The sequence below is a fragment of the Bombus flavifrons genome, chromosome 16, assembly GCF_040668555.2.
Source record: "Bombus flavifrons isolate JBK064 chromosome 16, iyBomFlav1_principal, whole genome shotgun sequence".
In the NCBI taxonomy this organism is placed as follows: Eukaryota; Metazoa; Arthropoda; class Insecta; order Hymenoptera; family Apidae; genus Bombus; species Bombus flavifrons.
Genome location: NC_138457.1, coordinates 10027251 through 10046117, shown reverse-complemented (window position 1 = coordinate 10046117; position 18867 = coordinate 10027251). Strand labels below are relative to the sequence as shown.

General features: G+C 37.1%; 1 protein-coding gene across 21 annotated transcripts in view; it reads left to right on the top strand.

The window, feature by feature from the left end:
* heph (polypyrimidine tract-binding protein 1 heph) overlaps positions 1–18867 on the top strand; it is a 415917-nt gene that overhangs the window by 379920 nt on the left and 17130 nt on the right. For all 21 annotated transcript variants that reach the window (XM_069130464.1, XM_069130468.1, XM_069130475.1 and 18 more), the window contains one exon: positions 15345–15396. In XM_069130464.1, the coding sequence (XP_068986565.1) occupies positions 15345–15396 (52 nt within the window). The remainder of the gene's footprint in view (positions 1–15344; positions 15397–18867) is intronic.

Sequence of the window (18867 nt, the reverse complement as noted above, 5' to 3'; positions counted from 1 at the left end):
CAAAGAACGACGAAGTAAAACCAGCCCTTAATCGTTCGTTCATTCGTCGGTGGAAAAGGGAAACAGGGGAAGTAAAAAAGCCATCAGCCACGAAGAGACGATCGGTTACACCGCAGCTAACCGTGAAAAACCACCCTCGCTGCTACATGGGGGTTACAAGGCACGTAAGAAGGTAGGGCGGAAAGGAAAAGAGGGGAGAGGGAGAGAGAGAGAGAGAGAGAGAAAGGAACGAAGGGAAAGTAAGCAGAAATAGAGGCAGGCCGCGAGTTCGTAAATCGGATTATACATACGGTCGTTGGATGGAGGCTCGTAAAAGCGGCATGGCATCCTCGAAACCGGTCGTTTCCTCCCTGTAATTTCTCTCTGAACACGTTCCTCAACGTCCTGTGTTGAAAAACGCTCCTTCAGGAAACGTAAATGCCGGTCTTTTGACGTTTACGCGCGTAGTTGCTTCAAATGGCGAGCGATTTCTCCTTTTCCACCGTTTTTATTTTTCTTTTTTTTGTTCTTTGTCTTTTTCGTGACTTATTCCGCGGAAGAAAGGAGGAGGAAATTTTGAGAAGGGAAAGTGGATGGGGTGTACGGGGTAGCTTGGACACCTGGGACACTTTAAATCTCGTCTTATTAAAGCAGCGTTGGATGGAACGGTTCGGTGTCTTTTTGGAATGGAGATTAGGGTTGTCGAGTGTTTTTCGTAATATTTTGGTTAATATCGAAGTGGAGGGTGGGTTGAGTTTTAGGGGTTGTTGATAGATTAATATCTATATATTTATATTTAGTAACAGATCTAATTTTCTATAGTACGCTTTTATAACCATACTTATATACCAATTACGAAACAAAAATCAAAATTTTACGTTATATGTTGCCATTGCAACATTTAACTTTCAATACGAATTCTTTGTGATTCAAGATTCTATTATTCGGATAAATTTCACGAAGCAGTGAGAATTTGTGATTTATGCACCTTTTGCACAGGTATGCATGCAGGTACACGTGTATCGATCGATCATCGAGATTATTTTTTGATGCGCTGCGTTAAATTCATATTTTGTTATGACGTATGATTTTTAATAACTGTCGTGGATTAAAAATTTGTTTAACGCAAGTGGATGGTTATTGCGATGGGATTATGAATTATTTCATTCAACCGTCTGCCTCGTGTAATATGCTATTTTGTTATATAGGAGTGTTTATTACAGATTCAGTATTCATTTCGAGGATTTGTTGTTTTAATTATAGCCGCGGGAGTTATGGAAATTATATACTGGTTCATTACAGAAATATTTCACGAAGCAGTAACATATATGAATAAATATATTTGTAGAAAACTGTCGACTGGTATAAGTTAGAAATGTTTCTTAATCTCCTAGATAAATTTTTAAAATGCCATTGTACATAGTTAAAATGCCTAGTATCTGACGTATCCAGATATGTAGGTACAATAGATCATATCAAATGTACTTCAAATTTGTTTAACTTAGATTAGAAGTAAGTTAAAAATTATTTTTATATCCAAGGCTTTTTGGATTGTTGTTTATTTCTATGTTGTTATGACAAACAAATCCCGTAAAACTTCATGAAATTATGAAAAAGTAAAAAAGGGTGTACGTTTTGAAATTTTACAATATAATAAAGTATAGTTGCTATATTAGAACCAGAAAAGCAGTTTATATTTTCATATTGTCAATATACAACTGATATACAACCATAAATGTAAAATTCGACCGGGATCCAAATTTACTCGCGTAGTTTCGATCACGTGTACATCAAGCACGAATAATGTCGGATCGTCGACGCGGATATGGCCGAAATTACGTTACTATTATTGTTCGTTATTGCATTAGCGACGACGGAGGGAGAGAGAGAGAGAGAGAGACGGTCACAGACGCGTCGATAATCGAGAACGCGAATTAATAACTGTTACATCAATCAATATGTACAATGCGACCCCTCTGTCGACGATGCGTGCCACGGTGACCATGAAAGGGTCGATGTTTGCTATGGCTGGCAACGGACGTAGGTGGTTCCCTGGAGACCGATGAACGACCATCATTTCCACGGAATAAACGAATGAACTCTCTTCCTTCGTGTTATGGTTGTTGTCGCGGTGTTACGGGGAAATTAGCGAGTACGGAGGGTTCGTTCCCAATTTTATATATATATATATATGTCGGAGATGAAAGGACATCGGAGTCTTCCCTTTGGAACCCCGGGAAAATCCCTTAACACCGTAATCTAGATTCTATCATAGGCGTAATTAAACAATTGTCGTCTTTCGATTCGATTGTATTTGTTCAAGATTTGTGATAATGAGCTTGGGCTCGAGGCGACAGCCAGTCGCCGAACGTAGCCGCGGTCACGGGATGAACGCTTTGCCTAACAAAGATATGAAGTAATTCTAAAGCTCTCCTTAAAAGAAATATCTCTGGCGACACACGACAGTAAACATTCCAACGGTCTCTGTCCCGTGGCCACACGCAGTTCCTATTCTTCGAGTAAGATGATTGCCAGATGTCGATGTGTCTCCACAGTACGTGATCAGCTAGCCCGAGGGCCGTTATAAACACTAAGATCTAGTTACCTAAAGTCCTTCAAACAGTCTTTGTCCCAACTACGGGAAGATAGGGGAGATCTATTTCTTTCAACGAACGGCGTCTCCCACTAGCAACTTTCCCTCGAGGGCGGCTAGCATCTTTTCTAACCACCGATATGGAGATTGACCAATTAGCAGCAACGTTAATTTCCCTTATTTTCTGAACGAAGACTATCCTCGACGAATCTGATGATCTCGTGTCCTTAGACACACCCCATCATAGTTTTCCTCTGCAGCATCATCGCGACGAAAAGTCATTCTCTCGCGAGATCGTATTAGCGAATTACTTAGCGTCTGTACGCTCGGTGGATATTCCCCGTTTTAACAAAGAGTCCGACTTAGATTCTGTGGGCACGTTCATCCATCATCCCGTCGACCGTGGATTCGTTATTGAACCTAGGATCATTATCATTAGTTTCTCGAGTGTCTAATTGCCACGGTTGCTTGTCCAATTCTATAATAATCGTATCTGCACTAGTCAATGTCTTCTGTATTGCTTATCGACAATGCGTAAACCAAACGACGATTCGTTTCACGCCTCTAATCCTAATTCCAATGTAAACCCGACATATATATATATACACCCATTTAAAGGTTTGGAGTTTTATTTTATATAGAAAAAAATATAATAATAAGGGAGGATTCCGTTTTTTTTTCTTTCTTTTGGGGAGGGGGGGGGGGGAGGAGGTTATAAGGATTGTCCAAAAGTTCAGAATTTTACCTTATATAGGAACATATAGTAGAAATTGTGGATTTTGTGTTTTGCGAGATTGATCGTACAGGTGTATTCAAAAGTTGGGGCAGGACACTTTATTTTATGTAGAGGAAATTAATAGGAAGGGTTGGTTTTACGTTCGATGAAGGTGCATTGGTATATTTAAAAGTTTTTTTTATATTAGTATTATTTCATATAGGATAAACCAATGTGTAATGTATACAGTATCATTAAAACGTTTTGTAATATAAAATATCTGCATTTAAAAGGCAATAAATAATTTCTGGATTAAATAACGTCATAGAATAGAGATTACGTTTTAAGGAGATTATGTAGACGTTTAAACATCTGTGTGTTACGTGAAACGTGCTCGAATTACATCAGCGGCTTTAATGCCGCTTTCACACTACATATACCACGAATCGATTCTCATCGATATTCGACAGAAGCGATTGCTGTTCTCTATTTTGACCACGTTGACAGTGACGTGATTTGACAATCAACGGGCAAACATACTGTTGCCAGCATGGAACAATCATCCAAATGAAGAGCGATTTTTATATACATTCTTCTTTATTTTTTAACGTCCCTCTTTTATACAATTTTTAATTTTTTCTATTTCCTACATTTTCTAGTTTTCTAAATATCTTCTCATTTTTCCATAGCGAATATTAGTTCAGAGCCTGGATATTTTTTTTAAAGAATATTTGACACGAAATTCGATATTAATTTCACTGGAGAAATATTGAAAATAGTCGCTCTCTTCGTATGTGGATGCAGGAAATGTTTATTAAACGTTCAAATGCAGCCCAAAATTTGTTCGGAAAATTGGAGAAATTGAACGTTGATTGGTTACAATAGAAGACTGAATTTTTCTCGCGTGTTCTGTAATGGATATAAATAACACGGTAAAGGTGGAAAATAAATGAATGGAAAATTGTGAAATATAATATTTCATTCGGAAGCTGAATGCCTGTGAATTGTTAGTGTTATTTTTTCGTTGATCATATTTTTTCATTTGTGAGTCATAACAACTCTTACAATTATATAGTAACTTAATGCTCCTTTATAACATTCTGTTCAGCGAAATATTACTACTAGTACAACTGTTTAATTATTTTGCATTTTAATACATTTAATATTTTAATACATTTCCAACTTCCCTCTATTATACAGCGAAATAATATCGAATAATAATCTCCGATATCTGATCTTTTAATTTTTCCTCTTCTCTTAACTTTTCCTAAAAAATTCGACAGCTTGGATCCAAAACGCTCGCATAAATCATAAAAAATTCGCAAAATTCTTTTAAATGATCGAAAGTTATGCCAATCAACCGTTGATAGCCTCGTTGAGCAGAAATTCGAACTTGGAGCGAAATATAGCTAGACGGAACGGTTTTTTTTTTAAATAACGAGACGCGTAACGGAGAGGAATTTTTGCACGGTGAAAAGGTCGGTTAATTGAAAAGCATCGAAAGTGAGAGTTTATTGGAAAATGTTTTGTCACAGGGGTACACGTGATTGTGTTTAATTACGAGCACGTGTCGTGCTCTTTTTATTGCTGGCCATTTTGCAACGTTCGCCCGGCCTTTTTACATCGTTTCGCCCCATAATTGTCGTCGTTGTCATTTAGTTTATTTGCGGATAATAATTCGTGTATTTACGAAACCGGAAAATAGGAATATTTCAGAGGAATTTAAATAAATTCATTATTCGTTGTATTTAATATCGGCGATGGGATACGATCGTTGATGTTCTCAATTAGTATTTAGTCGAAGACGCTTAGATGTTCATAATGAACCATCGCTGTTATACAGTGTATTCGTTTTATCTGGAGACGCGTAAATAACTCGCAAACTATAGAAGATACGAAAAAATGTTCGAAACAAATATTGTATCATTTCGAGGATCGCACATCATACCGATATTTACTTTATCTTGCGATGATCTTGAAAAGTGCTGTGGTTATATTTTGAAATGGTAATAACATCTTTTTTATTCCTTATTATCCTAGCTGATACGAAAAAATTCTCAAAACGCTATTTACTTGGATTCTTTGCATAAACTGCTGTCGACGTATTAATTCTCGAGTAGAATGCGTCCTTTTAAATGACGAACATGTAGAAGGACAAGCGACTAGCTATTTTCGGAATACTATTTAGTACACTCACAGATTTAGTGCACGTGGAATCGACTCTTTTTAGAGCTATCGTGATGTAGAACGGCTGACGTGTTCGTTGGATAACGCCAATGCCGCTGGCATGTCAATTTTGTCATTTAATATCTCGATAGTGGTTTACGCGAAAAATACAAGTAAGTAGCGTTTTGAAAATGTTTTCCTGTCGGTTACACGAATATGAAGTACAAAAATGTAATTCCCATTCGAAAATATAATCGTGATTTCCTAGATTCCCCGGTGTTTTCCCAGATCGTCGCAAGGGAAAATAAATATCGGTATGATACGTCCCTCTAGGAATCGCGCAACATTTGTTTCAAACATTTTTTCGTATCATCCATAGCTTTCGTCCATTGTCCAACGTCCATTGAATTTTTCGATAGAACCGACGGAATATAATTCGCCGAGAATACAGCCGGGGATGGTTTATTATCAGCCCCTTCACTGTGTCGTCATTTCCACTAGACCGGCCTCTTGCAGCCACCGAAATGGACTTCTGTCGCCGAGGTAATGGGGAGGAGGGGGGGGGGGGGCGGAGGTCGTTTAAGAATTTTTCGCTCGAGTTTGCAGTTGAATCGAGACCTGCCACCGCGATGAGAAAACTTTCTAGGTATCGACCTTAAACTTACTGTGTAAATTGGTAGACTTGATTCGAACGCCTTTCGTTTTTCGGTAATACCATTAATTTTGTCAGAATTGAATTCTCCGCGTGTTGGTTGGGGATATACCGGGTTTTGGAAATTGATGTGGTACGTGAATGGAGGAAAGAAGAAAGCATTCGAGTTTCGACAATTTTTTGCAGTTGACGATTCCGTGATATATTATCTGTGATGTTATTTTGTAATTTCAGAGTCAATAGCTTTCTATACTTTCGCGATAAAGTGGATGAAATTATTTGGGAAAGTCAATAAAATCATTGCACTGAAGCAACGTCGCGTATAATACGAATAACAACAATCTTCGTATTCGGAAAGCAATTCCTATTCAGGATTCAGAAATTTCATATGGATACTCTAAAAAAAGGGAAAGAAGGAAGTGTTTTAAGCGAAAAATATGAAAAGAGGAGAAATTGGAGATGGCAGGAAACGAGAGAAGGCGGACGATATCGCGTTAAGTATTAAAACGCGGCAATAACAAATACATTACGTGTTAAGCGTAGTTTTCAAGTGACGTCAAACGCGATAGAAGCGCGGTCCACGGCGGTGGATATTTATTGAAAAAAAATCATGCCCGGTTGCCTGTATTTTAATTAAACGAAACCGCGGATTGCCGTTGAATTTTTTATCCTCTCATTTCCATTTCCACCCCTCTGTTTCGTTCCGTTTTTATGCCCCGCTATCAAACAAGCGATATGTAATACGTTTTGTTGCTGAAAAACGATACGTTCAACGTCGTGATGCGAATAAACGTTTAATCAACCTGCAGTTCCTTTCGTAAATATTGACAAATCAAAACTCGAGGTACGATTTAAAAAATGACATCGCCCCCTTCGATCGTGGCTATATCGAGAATTCAAGTTTTTTTACGACGCCGCGTGTATAAATTTGTTAGTCGAATAATGTCGAGCCTGAAACTTTCTTTCATTTTTATTTCGCAGAATGTGTTACGCTGTTCATATTTCGTTCTAGTTGCGTTCTATAATATTGTAATATCATACTTTTAAGTATTATATAACGTATAATGATACTTTTCATATTGACTATACTCTTTTATATTCAGAATTTATAATAGTACTAATTTATTAACTAATTCTGTTTTCAAAGTACGATAGGGGGAAGCCAAACTTTTCTCCGCGTTAATTAATCCCTCATCCCGCTTCATTTCCTTTTAAATAAATTATGTCACTCGTTTTAATCATAGCCATGCCGGTTTCTGCCATAAAATTGTATAAAATTATTGAGAAACTTCTATAACTTTTTCTTTGAAACTGTGTCAAAACTTTCTAACATTAAGCTGTTCCAATTTCCTTTTGCAAATATTCTTCTCGCGACATTAATTTCGCCAATAAAATATAATTTGTATCGATTCGAAAAGTATCCTTTATAGCGGAAGACGTAATGTTATTATCTTCCTTTAAAAATATATAAATGTGTAATTAAATACCGAGTTGTAAAAACATAATTCTACCAAACCGAATCACGGAAAGGATGAAAAATATTCGAAAAATTATCGCAAATAAAATATTAGGGATACTAACGCGTATAAATTTCCCATTTTCGGGGGAATAAATTATGCCCACGGCTGGGATTCAATCGCCGTATCGCTCGCGTCGATACTTTCGATCCTGCGGCCGTACTCGAGCAAGTTTTCAACGAAAAATCCCGCGGGAAATCAAGCTGTTCAAAGGCTGGCGCGTTCGAGAAAGAGTACAGCCGTTCGAACGACAACAGCGTAATTTTTACCATCGAAAGGCAGGGTAAAAAGAGAGCGCGTTTCGAGCGCGATTTTGCCGATATTCTCGCGATTCGAGTTGGGAATAATTGCGTCGGGAATCGATGTTTAAATGATTTCTGAAGAATTCTTTCTCTCGTCGAAAGTCTTTTAATTGTCATCTATCTTTTTATACGTTTCTTTCATAAACATGTCGTAGCAGAAAACTCAAAAATTTCTACTATTTTTAAATGATTTTTTTTTTTAAATTGCATCAATAATACGTTAAGGTAGTAACTAGTAGATTCTTTATAAGTATTGTATTTAATTAACAGACTACTTAAGTAAATAGTTAAGAAGAAGCAAGTGGTCGATATACTACTTGAGCAACCGGCCAATAAAGAGTATAAAAAATAATAAAAACTACTTTTTTCATTGGACATGTACAGACTTGTGCGAGTAATCGTAGTGAGATAGAACTACTACGAAAGTTTCGTTGTTCTTTCCGTATCGCTATCAATACTAATTGAAAGTTATCGTCCACGTCGTTTTCAATACTGATCGATAGTTGAACGTTCGCAGCAAAAGGTTAACAGTTTTATATTCGTCGTAAATTATTACCAATAAAATGATCGTTTCTTCGTTTCTTTACATTAGAACAATGAAACTATTTTTCCGAGGCACTGAGAAACAATTGCGAGCAATATTCACTGGGATTCGTCGTTGCCTTCTCCGAAAACAGCGTTGGCAAATGCAATTTGCGCCGCGTCGTATCGAGACTGTTAATAGAAATCTCGTCCGCCAAAACGATACGAATTTTCCTTCCATTAATTCGTGATCATAGTTTCGTCGCCGCGATCAAAACCGAACGAATCGAACTATGGGGCTGGACAGAGAAAGAGGAAGCCAGGAGCCGGTTGAAAAACGCAAACGGGCAAATTGCCCGTCACTGATAGCCGAAATAACCGCGGCGAGCAGACGAAATAACCGTCGGCAATAATTAAACAAAACCGCGCGCGAATCGTGGCCGCTGGCGAAAGAAACGTCATCGATTCTACGGAATTCGAAAATGCAATCGGAATCGGAGTGCACACGGGGATTGCAACCGGCTCGATTTTCGTTAATTACGTTGCTTGCTTTATCCCCGGGCGTTTATGCTGCGAGGAATTATCGTTCGTTTGTTATACGAACTTTGGAAAAGACACCGTTTCTTTTTAATTATTACGTCAAATCGTTAGATCGTTAGATTAATAGAATTCTTTGTCTTGGTGATCGTGCGACGAAGTATTTAATTGGGTATCTTTTAATGATTCGAACGAAGGTTCGTCGCCTTTAGATTTGGATATTATACCTCACCTATGAGATACTATAATAAACTCACTGCTTTGGATATTTTAGACATATTTGCATAATAATACTTTCTTAATTCCCATACTTACATAATCGGTAAAGATTTCTCTTGTATTCAGATTTCTATGTCGCAGATCAAATCATTCCAACTTATAATGTTCAAAAATTCTCAAAGAAACGGTCTAAACCTTTCCAATCCAAAGTTTAATCACGAAATACGAATACTACAGAGTATTTTAAAATCCCTCCCGAAAATCTTCTCAAAAGAAAACCACCTTGTTTCAAGTCGATATGCACGCGTTCCTAGGATATGGACTTGCAAAGTTTACCTCTAGGACACAGTGATACCAGTCAACGGCATGCCCCACATTCTTTCCTGGAAGTGAGTACTTACTACTAGTAGTAGTAAAAACTCGCTGATTCGACGGGTGTCGTTGAGTAGCGCGCACGTGACTCGCTTGCGATAGGTTAATGCGTTGGTGCGAGCGAGAGATCCGAGTGTGCGAGCGGGACAGCGATAGCGAAACCAGAAAAATTAGATTTCGCTTGCAACGACGATATTTTAGAAAGCGAAAGTCCGATCGGGCTGAACCAAATGGCATCTTGAAGTATAGGCTTGATCGTTCGATCGATCTCTGATCACCCATTGCAAAGTTATCGGGCCTTAAGTTTGTTATCTTTTTAATCGGATTTCATGGAGGTTTTAGTTGATATTATCGTCAATGAGCAATCTTTGGTGGGTATAATCGTTTTAAAATTTGCAATGGAGAAACGATGGTAGTGTTTTGTTGTCTACGTAATTGATATTAGAATTTGCTTTAGTTGGCTTAAAGAGATTAAAGGTGATATACATGATATTGATATTAATGAGTTATTAATATCGTTATTAATGGTTTCTGGCAAGTACAATCAGGTTAAAATTTTCCATTGAAATTGGTATTTTCTGAAGAATGAAACTGTTAGAATTTTTAAACGGTGGAATAACATCATCGCAATATATACCACCGATATTATTTGGATATTTAATATTCGTAAAGAAATAAAGTTCGTATATATCGATTAATATACACGCGTATCATACATTTACATATTTATACCTTCATATACACGTATCGTAAGTCCTTCTTCCATGTTCTACGTTATTATCAAAATTGTTTAATGAAAACTTCACGGTACAAGGTTTAAACAACTTCAGCTTTAAATATATCAAAGATTACACTTAATATTATTATTTATAATCCCGTGCAAATGATAATTCGTAATAACCACGACAAAGGAAAACACGCTTTCCTCGTAATTTGATTAAATTAGTGGTGGTAAAGTCGGATAATATTGTTCGATAAAACCGGCACTGATTAAAATCGAATAAATGTTAAACACTCGTTTCACTCTCGGGGGAGTAAGTTCGAATCTGGACGCAATTACCCTAAAAACGAGCCATTTCCGTGAGCAGCGCGAGTGTTAACGATAACGAGCATCTGTCTGTGGAAAGTAGCAATTTTTATTGTTATTAGCGACGCTTTACACGCCTCTGCGTACGGTTTCTGTTCATTTTCTGGTTAATTTCGCGGAATTCGCCAGCGAGGCAATGGAAGGGGATTGCTTTTCCGACGGCTCGTTTGCAGAAAATAAGGGTTCAGCTTAAATAATTAGCGACCGAATGGTTCAGAAAGGGCGCAGAGAATTTCCATTGATTTCGGATCACTTTCTGCTTTTCCCCCGTGCTTTTAGCCTCCTTTGTTTATTCATCTCTTGGTTTGCTGCATTTCCAGTTTTTCACGAATTCGCAACAGAAAAAACAGTCGATTTCGTTTATTGCGTTACGTGTGACGGATGAAAAATTTTGATCAGTCTCTGATGCTAAAATTAGTACGTTAGCAAGTTAGTAAATTGGTATGTAAATGAGTTAGTAAATCAGTGGGTTAGTAAGTTAATGGAAACGGCAACTGCAGTTGACAAGTCTGAAAGACGAAATGAGGATATTATACCGAATCGAAAAGGGCCGATCTGCGCACCGATGCGACCCTTTTAAGTACGTCGTTGTCGCAACCCTTCTTCCCGTTCTCTCCCGTTCTCATTCACCATCCTCTTTATTTTCAAACGCGGCGGGTTTATCGTAACGACGACGAAAAATATAAATTCTTCATTCAGCCGTCACAACGCTGATGTTGAATATTCGATGAGAACTAAAACGCGTGACACTGCTTGCATTAGCGACCTCTCACCCCCGTTATACGAATCCAGCCCCTCCGTCGCGCGATTCCCATTCACATTTGCAGATATTTCTGGCGTCAACTCGGTGCCATGCATTTTTATGAAATTCAGTTATTTACTGATGGAATTACACACTTGTACAATGAAATACTACTACCACTACTTTTTATTATAGTGGTGAGAAGATTATTTTCTGCAACGAGTACTACTAATGTTTCTGGTATTACTCAGTATTAGGACTATGTGATTCTTTTCTCCTTTTCTTTTTTTCATTCCCCCCCCCCCCCAAGAATGTGATAATCTGAATAAGAAGATTATCCTTATTCTTGTGGATGATTATACCACCAGTAGCATCGAGTAAAGTTGGAGGAAAAATTTAGAATTGGAAATTCGTGCAACAGGGACCTTTGAAAGCAGTAGAGTTATTTTGGAAATTGCGAACGAGAAAATGAAATAATGAAAAAATCCTTAGGAAAATTATTTAAACGCACTAATATTTCCTTAGTTGCACGTACGTGTCACGCGGATTTTTCACGATACAACCGACAGAGATTGCATCTCGTGAGAGACTGTATGCTTAATCGAGCACGATAGCGGTGCAGTTATTATCCCTGAGACAGAGATTAAAATTTTAATTGCGGCCACGAAGCCGGGTCCCTCGTATCGTCCGTTACATTCTCCTCTTTTCCGTTTCCGTTTTCACGGCTGTTTCGCGGCCGGATGGATAAAAATACGCTCGACGATCCTTTTGTTGTTTACGCGAAAAATCTAATTATCCGAGCTTTAGAGCGTGCCGCGGTTAAAACGAGGACGAACTCTTTAAAACAGAGTTAAATCAGAGACGTTTCTCAGGGTGTTTCTTGCGTGACGTATGCACGGTATATCAACCGCGCGCCACAGTATTTAGTATAATAGTTTGACGAGTATAATCCGTCGCTAAAAATATTTCACTGTGGGGATTCATTCGAGAGAGACATTTTTTTGCAGGTGTAGCAGTGCTTTTACAGTGGATTTTACGGTGGACACGAGGGTGGTTTCATACGTAGTTTATTTTTACAGCTTATGGCTCTTTGATGAAGATTGACGATGGAGTTGGCTATGAATAGACTGTAAACTTTTATGTAACTTGGTATTTATACACGTAATTAAAGAAATGGAATCTACACAGAGATTTGTTTCACCCTCTAGATATCATAGCGCGTTATACTATAATTTTTATCTTTGTTATACGTATTTTGTCCTTTTTCGCAACTTTCAGTTTCCGATAAACGCAGTCTAATTACAAAAATATTCAGAAAAATTATAGGATCAAAATTATGTATTTGTGACAACAATTATCTTGTACGATATTTTTATTCAGAATTTTGATTACAAATCAATATCGTTCTTTTCATCTAGAAAAATTTTGACACGATCTTCGGGATTAAGCATATCCGATTAATTACCGAAACACGTACGTAATATGTAATATTCCAGTATGTGTCTGTAAACATATCGTATTTGTTATCGGATCTTTTAAAATACCGAGTAATTTTTTTACTTGTGGACTAATGGTAATTTGATCGGATGATCGATCGTCTAATTATTTTTATCGAATATCGTACAAGGACGACGACTTCACCGTTATACCGACTGTTTTAATACGAAGAATATATGGATGTATCTTTTTCGTCTTTTTTTCTTCTCTTTTTTTTTTGTACATACGCTAATTGGTCATGATTTATCCGATATTAGGAGAAACGAGTGGCTCGTTAAAAAATTCTCATTGAAACGTACTGTTACGTTTACGTCATTAAAATTTAAATTTCATAAAAACCACCAGTTATATCAGATGATAACTTCGGGAATGTACGAGCTAGAACTTTATATTAAATGGGGAAACGTTTATTCGCAAAATTTAACACACGTATACGATTTTTATATATGTTAAGTATTATTTATTATGCATTTTTGAATTCTTCGTCGCAATTTAATATTTGTACAAAGTCATGGTTACTATAATTTTCGTGTTACGAATTTTACCAATGCGAACCTCGTATATTTCTTGCAATTTTAAATCCGTGGAATATTTAAATCCCAGTGTGTGAAAAATTCTTTTCGTTTAAAATTCCCGAGATACGAACATTAATTATTTTTTACGGTCCACGAAAGTCAATGTTTGATGTTCTTGTAATTTTAGGTTCGTCCTACTATCATATTATATCTTTAATTTAAATGTCACTTAAAACTATAATATCCAGCCGTATAAAAAATTATCTCGTGAAAATTTCGAAATTAAAAGATCAAATAATATTAGAGAAATTACGAATCGAAACATACGCTCGATAAGCTAAGAAGACTAAATTATCATTCAACGCGAACAATCTATTAAAATATCAATATCAAGTAACAATATTAACTATCGCTGGAATAACATCAATAAGACATAATTATCCCATCTCCGGTAATTTTCTTGTCACAAGCTCCGCAATAACAAGAGAACGGAGCAACCAGTGGCAACTCTATACGATGATTCAGTGGGAATTGGCGCAGGTGATCGCAAGTCCATGGACCAAGGCAAATATTGGTCCTGGTATTATTAATACGATCGCCTGGTCTACTCGACCGACGAAATGTATGACAATGACGACGATTTCACGTTGATCGCGATTATCAGTCCGCGGCTGGAAGCACAATTTTCGCCTGCACACGCTTTGTTTCGTTGCTCCAAGCTGCGATAACCATTTTTGAATCTACTCGATTACGCTTTTAACGATTTTGGCCAACTATATGAGAATCGGAGGTTTAATAGCGAAACGAGAAGATAGGTGCTTTGTTACACGCGATGACCTGTGTGGTTGAAAATTAGTTTGGTTATTGATTTGAGTCTCTCCACAGGTTTCGATAATGAGAAATTGTCTTCCAAATTGAGAAAAAATTGTTCGGGAAATTAGAACTATAACGGTATAGAAATTTATTTGTCCGAATTTAGTTAGAAACCAACTAAAGGTAAATAAATTATTTAAAAACAAATGTGCTTCCGCAAACATTTCGGAATATGAAAATGAAGATAATTTTAAACCGTACGATATTCTAATTATGCTGGGCGTGAGAATGAAGAATAGAATCAAGGGATTAATTAATGAATTTCGTTTTTTCGAGTGGGATAAAATTCGGGGCCCAGCCAAAGCGTAAAATTTCTGCGAATCCGAAGCTTTTAATTACCTTAATGATGGGGTAGGAACCCTCGACATTTACATTAATCTCTTCATACTTTACTACGTAATTATCTCATGTTTCCTCCTCCTTTGTTTCAATCGAGATATTACAAATTAAATAAGACTCTGTCCATCTAATGATTTAGCCTGTATCAAAGAATTTTGTCACATCCCCTGTATAGCCAAATTAATTTCATGCGTAAATTACAAAAATTGTGATATTCTTATAGCGTATTTGGTATTATTGGTTTATTTGCTTTGAGAAGAGTTTGTCGATCATCGGGACGCGAGCAAAAGTGACGTTAATTAATTAAACGCACCTGTTCAATATTTAATATCGAGATACGTAGTTGATTTATTTACAATAGCGCGAATTTACAAAATTTCTCAAATGTGTCGCGAAATATCTGTGTTGTCGAAGTTTTCCAATTAAAAAATGAAATGCATGGAATGTGCATCTATGTGTGAAGAATCGTGAATTCTCCATCATATCGAGAATGTTTCGTATAATAAATAAAATCCTGGTTTAATTTGCGAAACTAACGAGTTCGCGTTTGAGTATCGGAATTATTAGCTTAACTACCTGGTAGAACGATCATGTTGGAAATCATAATTGGATTACATATCGATCGTTTTCGAATTTATCTTGTGCATGGTAAGTTCTCTATTTCGCGTTGAATTAACTAAAAATTTCACTGATTTCGTATTTTCATTTTTCTTGCAGATATTCACGCGTTTCGGCAAGGTCCTCAAGATCGTCACCTTCACGAAAAACAGTAAGTAGCGTTTTATGAAATTTATACTTTACAGTTATGCAATTAGTACCTCGTAGAGAAGCTTGAATTTCAAGTACCACGAGAATTTGGCCGAAATCGCATAATTCGAATAGGATTATATCATTCGACGTTACAAATTTTCTTTTCGGTAAAACAACGGAATTCCTAAATGGTTTAAAAAACTTCCACCCTAGTGTTTGAATACTTGGAGAATTTTTACGAGATCTTGAAAAACTTCGCCACGGTTTATCTTATCGATTAAAATCCAAAAGAACGTATATACGCTTCATTAAAGTTATCTTAATCTTTAACCAATTTTTACCCGATCTTCTATTCAACACGGATGAATTTTCTTGCCAAATTTTCACGGGACTGTTACACAGAAAGACTTTCACAAATATCCACCGAAACTTTTCGCGTTTATCTCGAAGGAGATAGACTGCAGCAGAAGGGGAAAGACCGTAGCGTTTCGAACGTTTCGAAGTGGCTCTTGTTTTCCTCCTCCAGTGCAATAGCTACTGGACCAGCCTGTATAGACGCCACTCTTGCTGGCAGACACGCCATGGCACTTTAGTACTTCAGTGTACACTCGAAGTGTATCCTGGCCCGACGACGTCGACGCTGTTAGTACTTTCAGTGTTGTACTCGAATCTAACGGGTGTTTCAAATGCGTCTACCCTGCTGCTAATCTCTCTATAAATGTATTTTCGAAATAAGAAACTAGAAGCAAATACAATCTTTTCCATCTTGCTACGTCACAGCTGATAAATTAATTACTAAAATTGTACGAGGCAGCAAAATATACATCTTACGTTTGGTTCAAGACAGAGCATTCGTATTGCACGCCCGTTATATACGTAGATAGAGTTCACTTCAGCCACGGTAAAAATGCGTTACAAATTCATGTCGGTTCAGACAGCAAAAGTCTCGAGTATTTTATTTTGCGACGTGGCAACCTTCCTTTTTTGCTCCTGATATATTTCCGCGGCTGGCAATTATAGAAAGGCAAATAGATATTCCTACACTTTTGTAACATCGATTCACGACCAATCAACTTTCCTTCCTTCTGTTGTATTTCTGCAGAGTTCGTTCGATATTAGAAAAAGCAAGAAAAGAAGGAAGGAAAGAGAACTTGACGAGAAGAGCAGGACAAGTTTCTTTTTGTTTGTTTTAACGTTATCGAATGCGTCTATTTACTCATTATGGTACTGCCGAGTAATCTTACAAGTATACTAGTATACTTTGTATTGCAACCGCGACGACGCATTCTACGCGTCTACCGCAATCCAACGCTATTTTTATCAATAGCCAATGTATTGAAAATATCTGATATCTGAATTCACTCGTACGATTACAAATCACTTTATCGAAACATACGATAGGGAATAAAGAGAACGGAAAAATCGGCCGTGGGCTGGATTATTCAATTTTCGAGTCGAAGACATAAAGAAAGCAAGCAAATGAAACGAGTTGTTATAGGGGGAATCCGTTCCAGAACAGCGTTTCAAACGAAATGAAATAAAAAATGGGAATCTCCCAATCAGCCTGAGGTGTGTTCTCCGTGGAAAGGAGCGGCGAGAAAGAAAAGAACCGCGCGTATGTTTTTAATTCGAGGCAGTCAGCTCGCAACGTCGAAAAACACCGAGCACCGAGTGCCTTGCTTCTGACATTCTACCTCGCTTCCTTGTCTTTTCCGTTTCTTTAAAGGTTTTGTTTGGCCAACAGAATGGCGGGAATTCGTTAGACTATGCCGTTTGTTTTCTTCTGTTCGTTATTCGTACTTACGTGGCAGGAAAAATGGAATTTTCGAATGTCCGATTTATACGAAGTTCCGATTGGAAAACTTCCGATTCGTAAATTTTCAATAGATATATTCGACGCTCTATGAACGAAGTTTCGATTGGAGAAATTTCATATTGAGACATTTTTCGAGAGTCGAACTATCAATCTCTGTGCTTCGATCTTCGAAATTTTTAATCTGTAGGTTTCTATTTCTTGCGAATATTATTACACGTAGATTTTTGGACGACCAAACACGCGAAGCGTGCGCAAGATAAAAATAACGTTGAGCTATGAATTTTAAGCATTAAATTATAAATAAAATGTTTTGCCCGTTGGTTAACTTTGCTTCAATATCACTGATATCATATAATACTTTTTTGAATAATAAAGTTATTAATCTTTTATTTTATATTTCAAGTAAAATCTGGCAGTAAGACAAATCTCTGAATGTCAAATTAGTAATTTTCTGTACAAATAATTTACATAACCACCGCCCACGATCTTCTAATAACCCAAAAAATCAAACAACTAATTATCATGGGAACGAAATACAAAATAAGGAGAAAGAAACTAAAGAGAAGGAGAAAAATGTGAATAGAAAAGTGGAATAATAAAATAGAGAAAAATAATGAAATAAAATAAAATAGAGAGAGTCGAACAGAGAGTATGGAAATGGAACGAACGAATAGCCACTTGACCGAATCGAACTTTAATTGGACACTGAGTGCGTCTTCGCTTTAATTTAGGGCCCGTGGTTCCGTGATTTCGCCAATCAACCGCTATTTGTCTCAAAGCCAGGCTCTTTGAAACTGTCGCATCCCTTTCAATCGCGAACAACAGCCACCTTTTGTTCGATCGAGCGTCCATTGATTGAACGTCTTTTGGCTATCCCTGACCAATTGTCGCCAAGACAATTCGGCGTCGATATTGTTTTTTAACGCTGGAACAGATATTTCTAGCTGTTCTCTCGATGGAAAGATACGGCGGAGATGTTGCAGAGTGTTTGAAGAAAATGTTGAAGGACACTTAAACGAAATTAATGGCTTCTGGTGTGAAACTTAATTCTATTAAAAGTCACAGCCTTTGTAAATAAAACATCGTTTATCGCATTCGTAAGAATTAGATAAAAAAAAAAGTTGATGGAAATGAGAAAGCAAAGAAAATAGCAGAAAACTCTATGGAACAATAATCGTAGTCGATTTCCATTTTATTTCAAATCTTCGCGCATCACATACGAATATTTATACCCTTAATATCACCTTTCGTTCGCCGACAAAAGTTGGAAAAAGCGCGAAAAATACATGGGAAAACGTTTTATTAGCGATATAATGCAATAACGGGATCGAGTTTTTCGCCGGTAGCAACGTTATTCAATTTCCATCGTTATTTGATCGTGCGACAGGGGTGAGATCGGGAAGATAATAAAAATTCTGTTCCATAGAGGGGAAAAAGTGACCGGTGTCACAACATATTACCGCGAATCCAGTGAGATCTCCCTTTATTTCCATTTAATTTCGGCTTTATTTAATTTTCACCGGCGCAAACCACCGTGAGAACGGCATTTGGTTTCGAAAATCGAACGATAATCCCTGCTTTGCTACGTATTTTTCCTACCATTTTCATTTTAAGGGGATTGTTGGGACTTTCATATCGTAGAACATATATTTTTCTATTTAACAAATTTTTAGT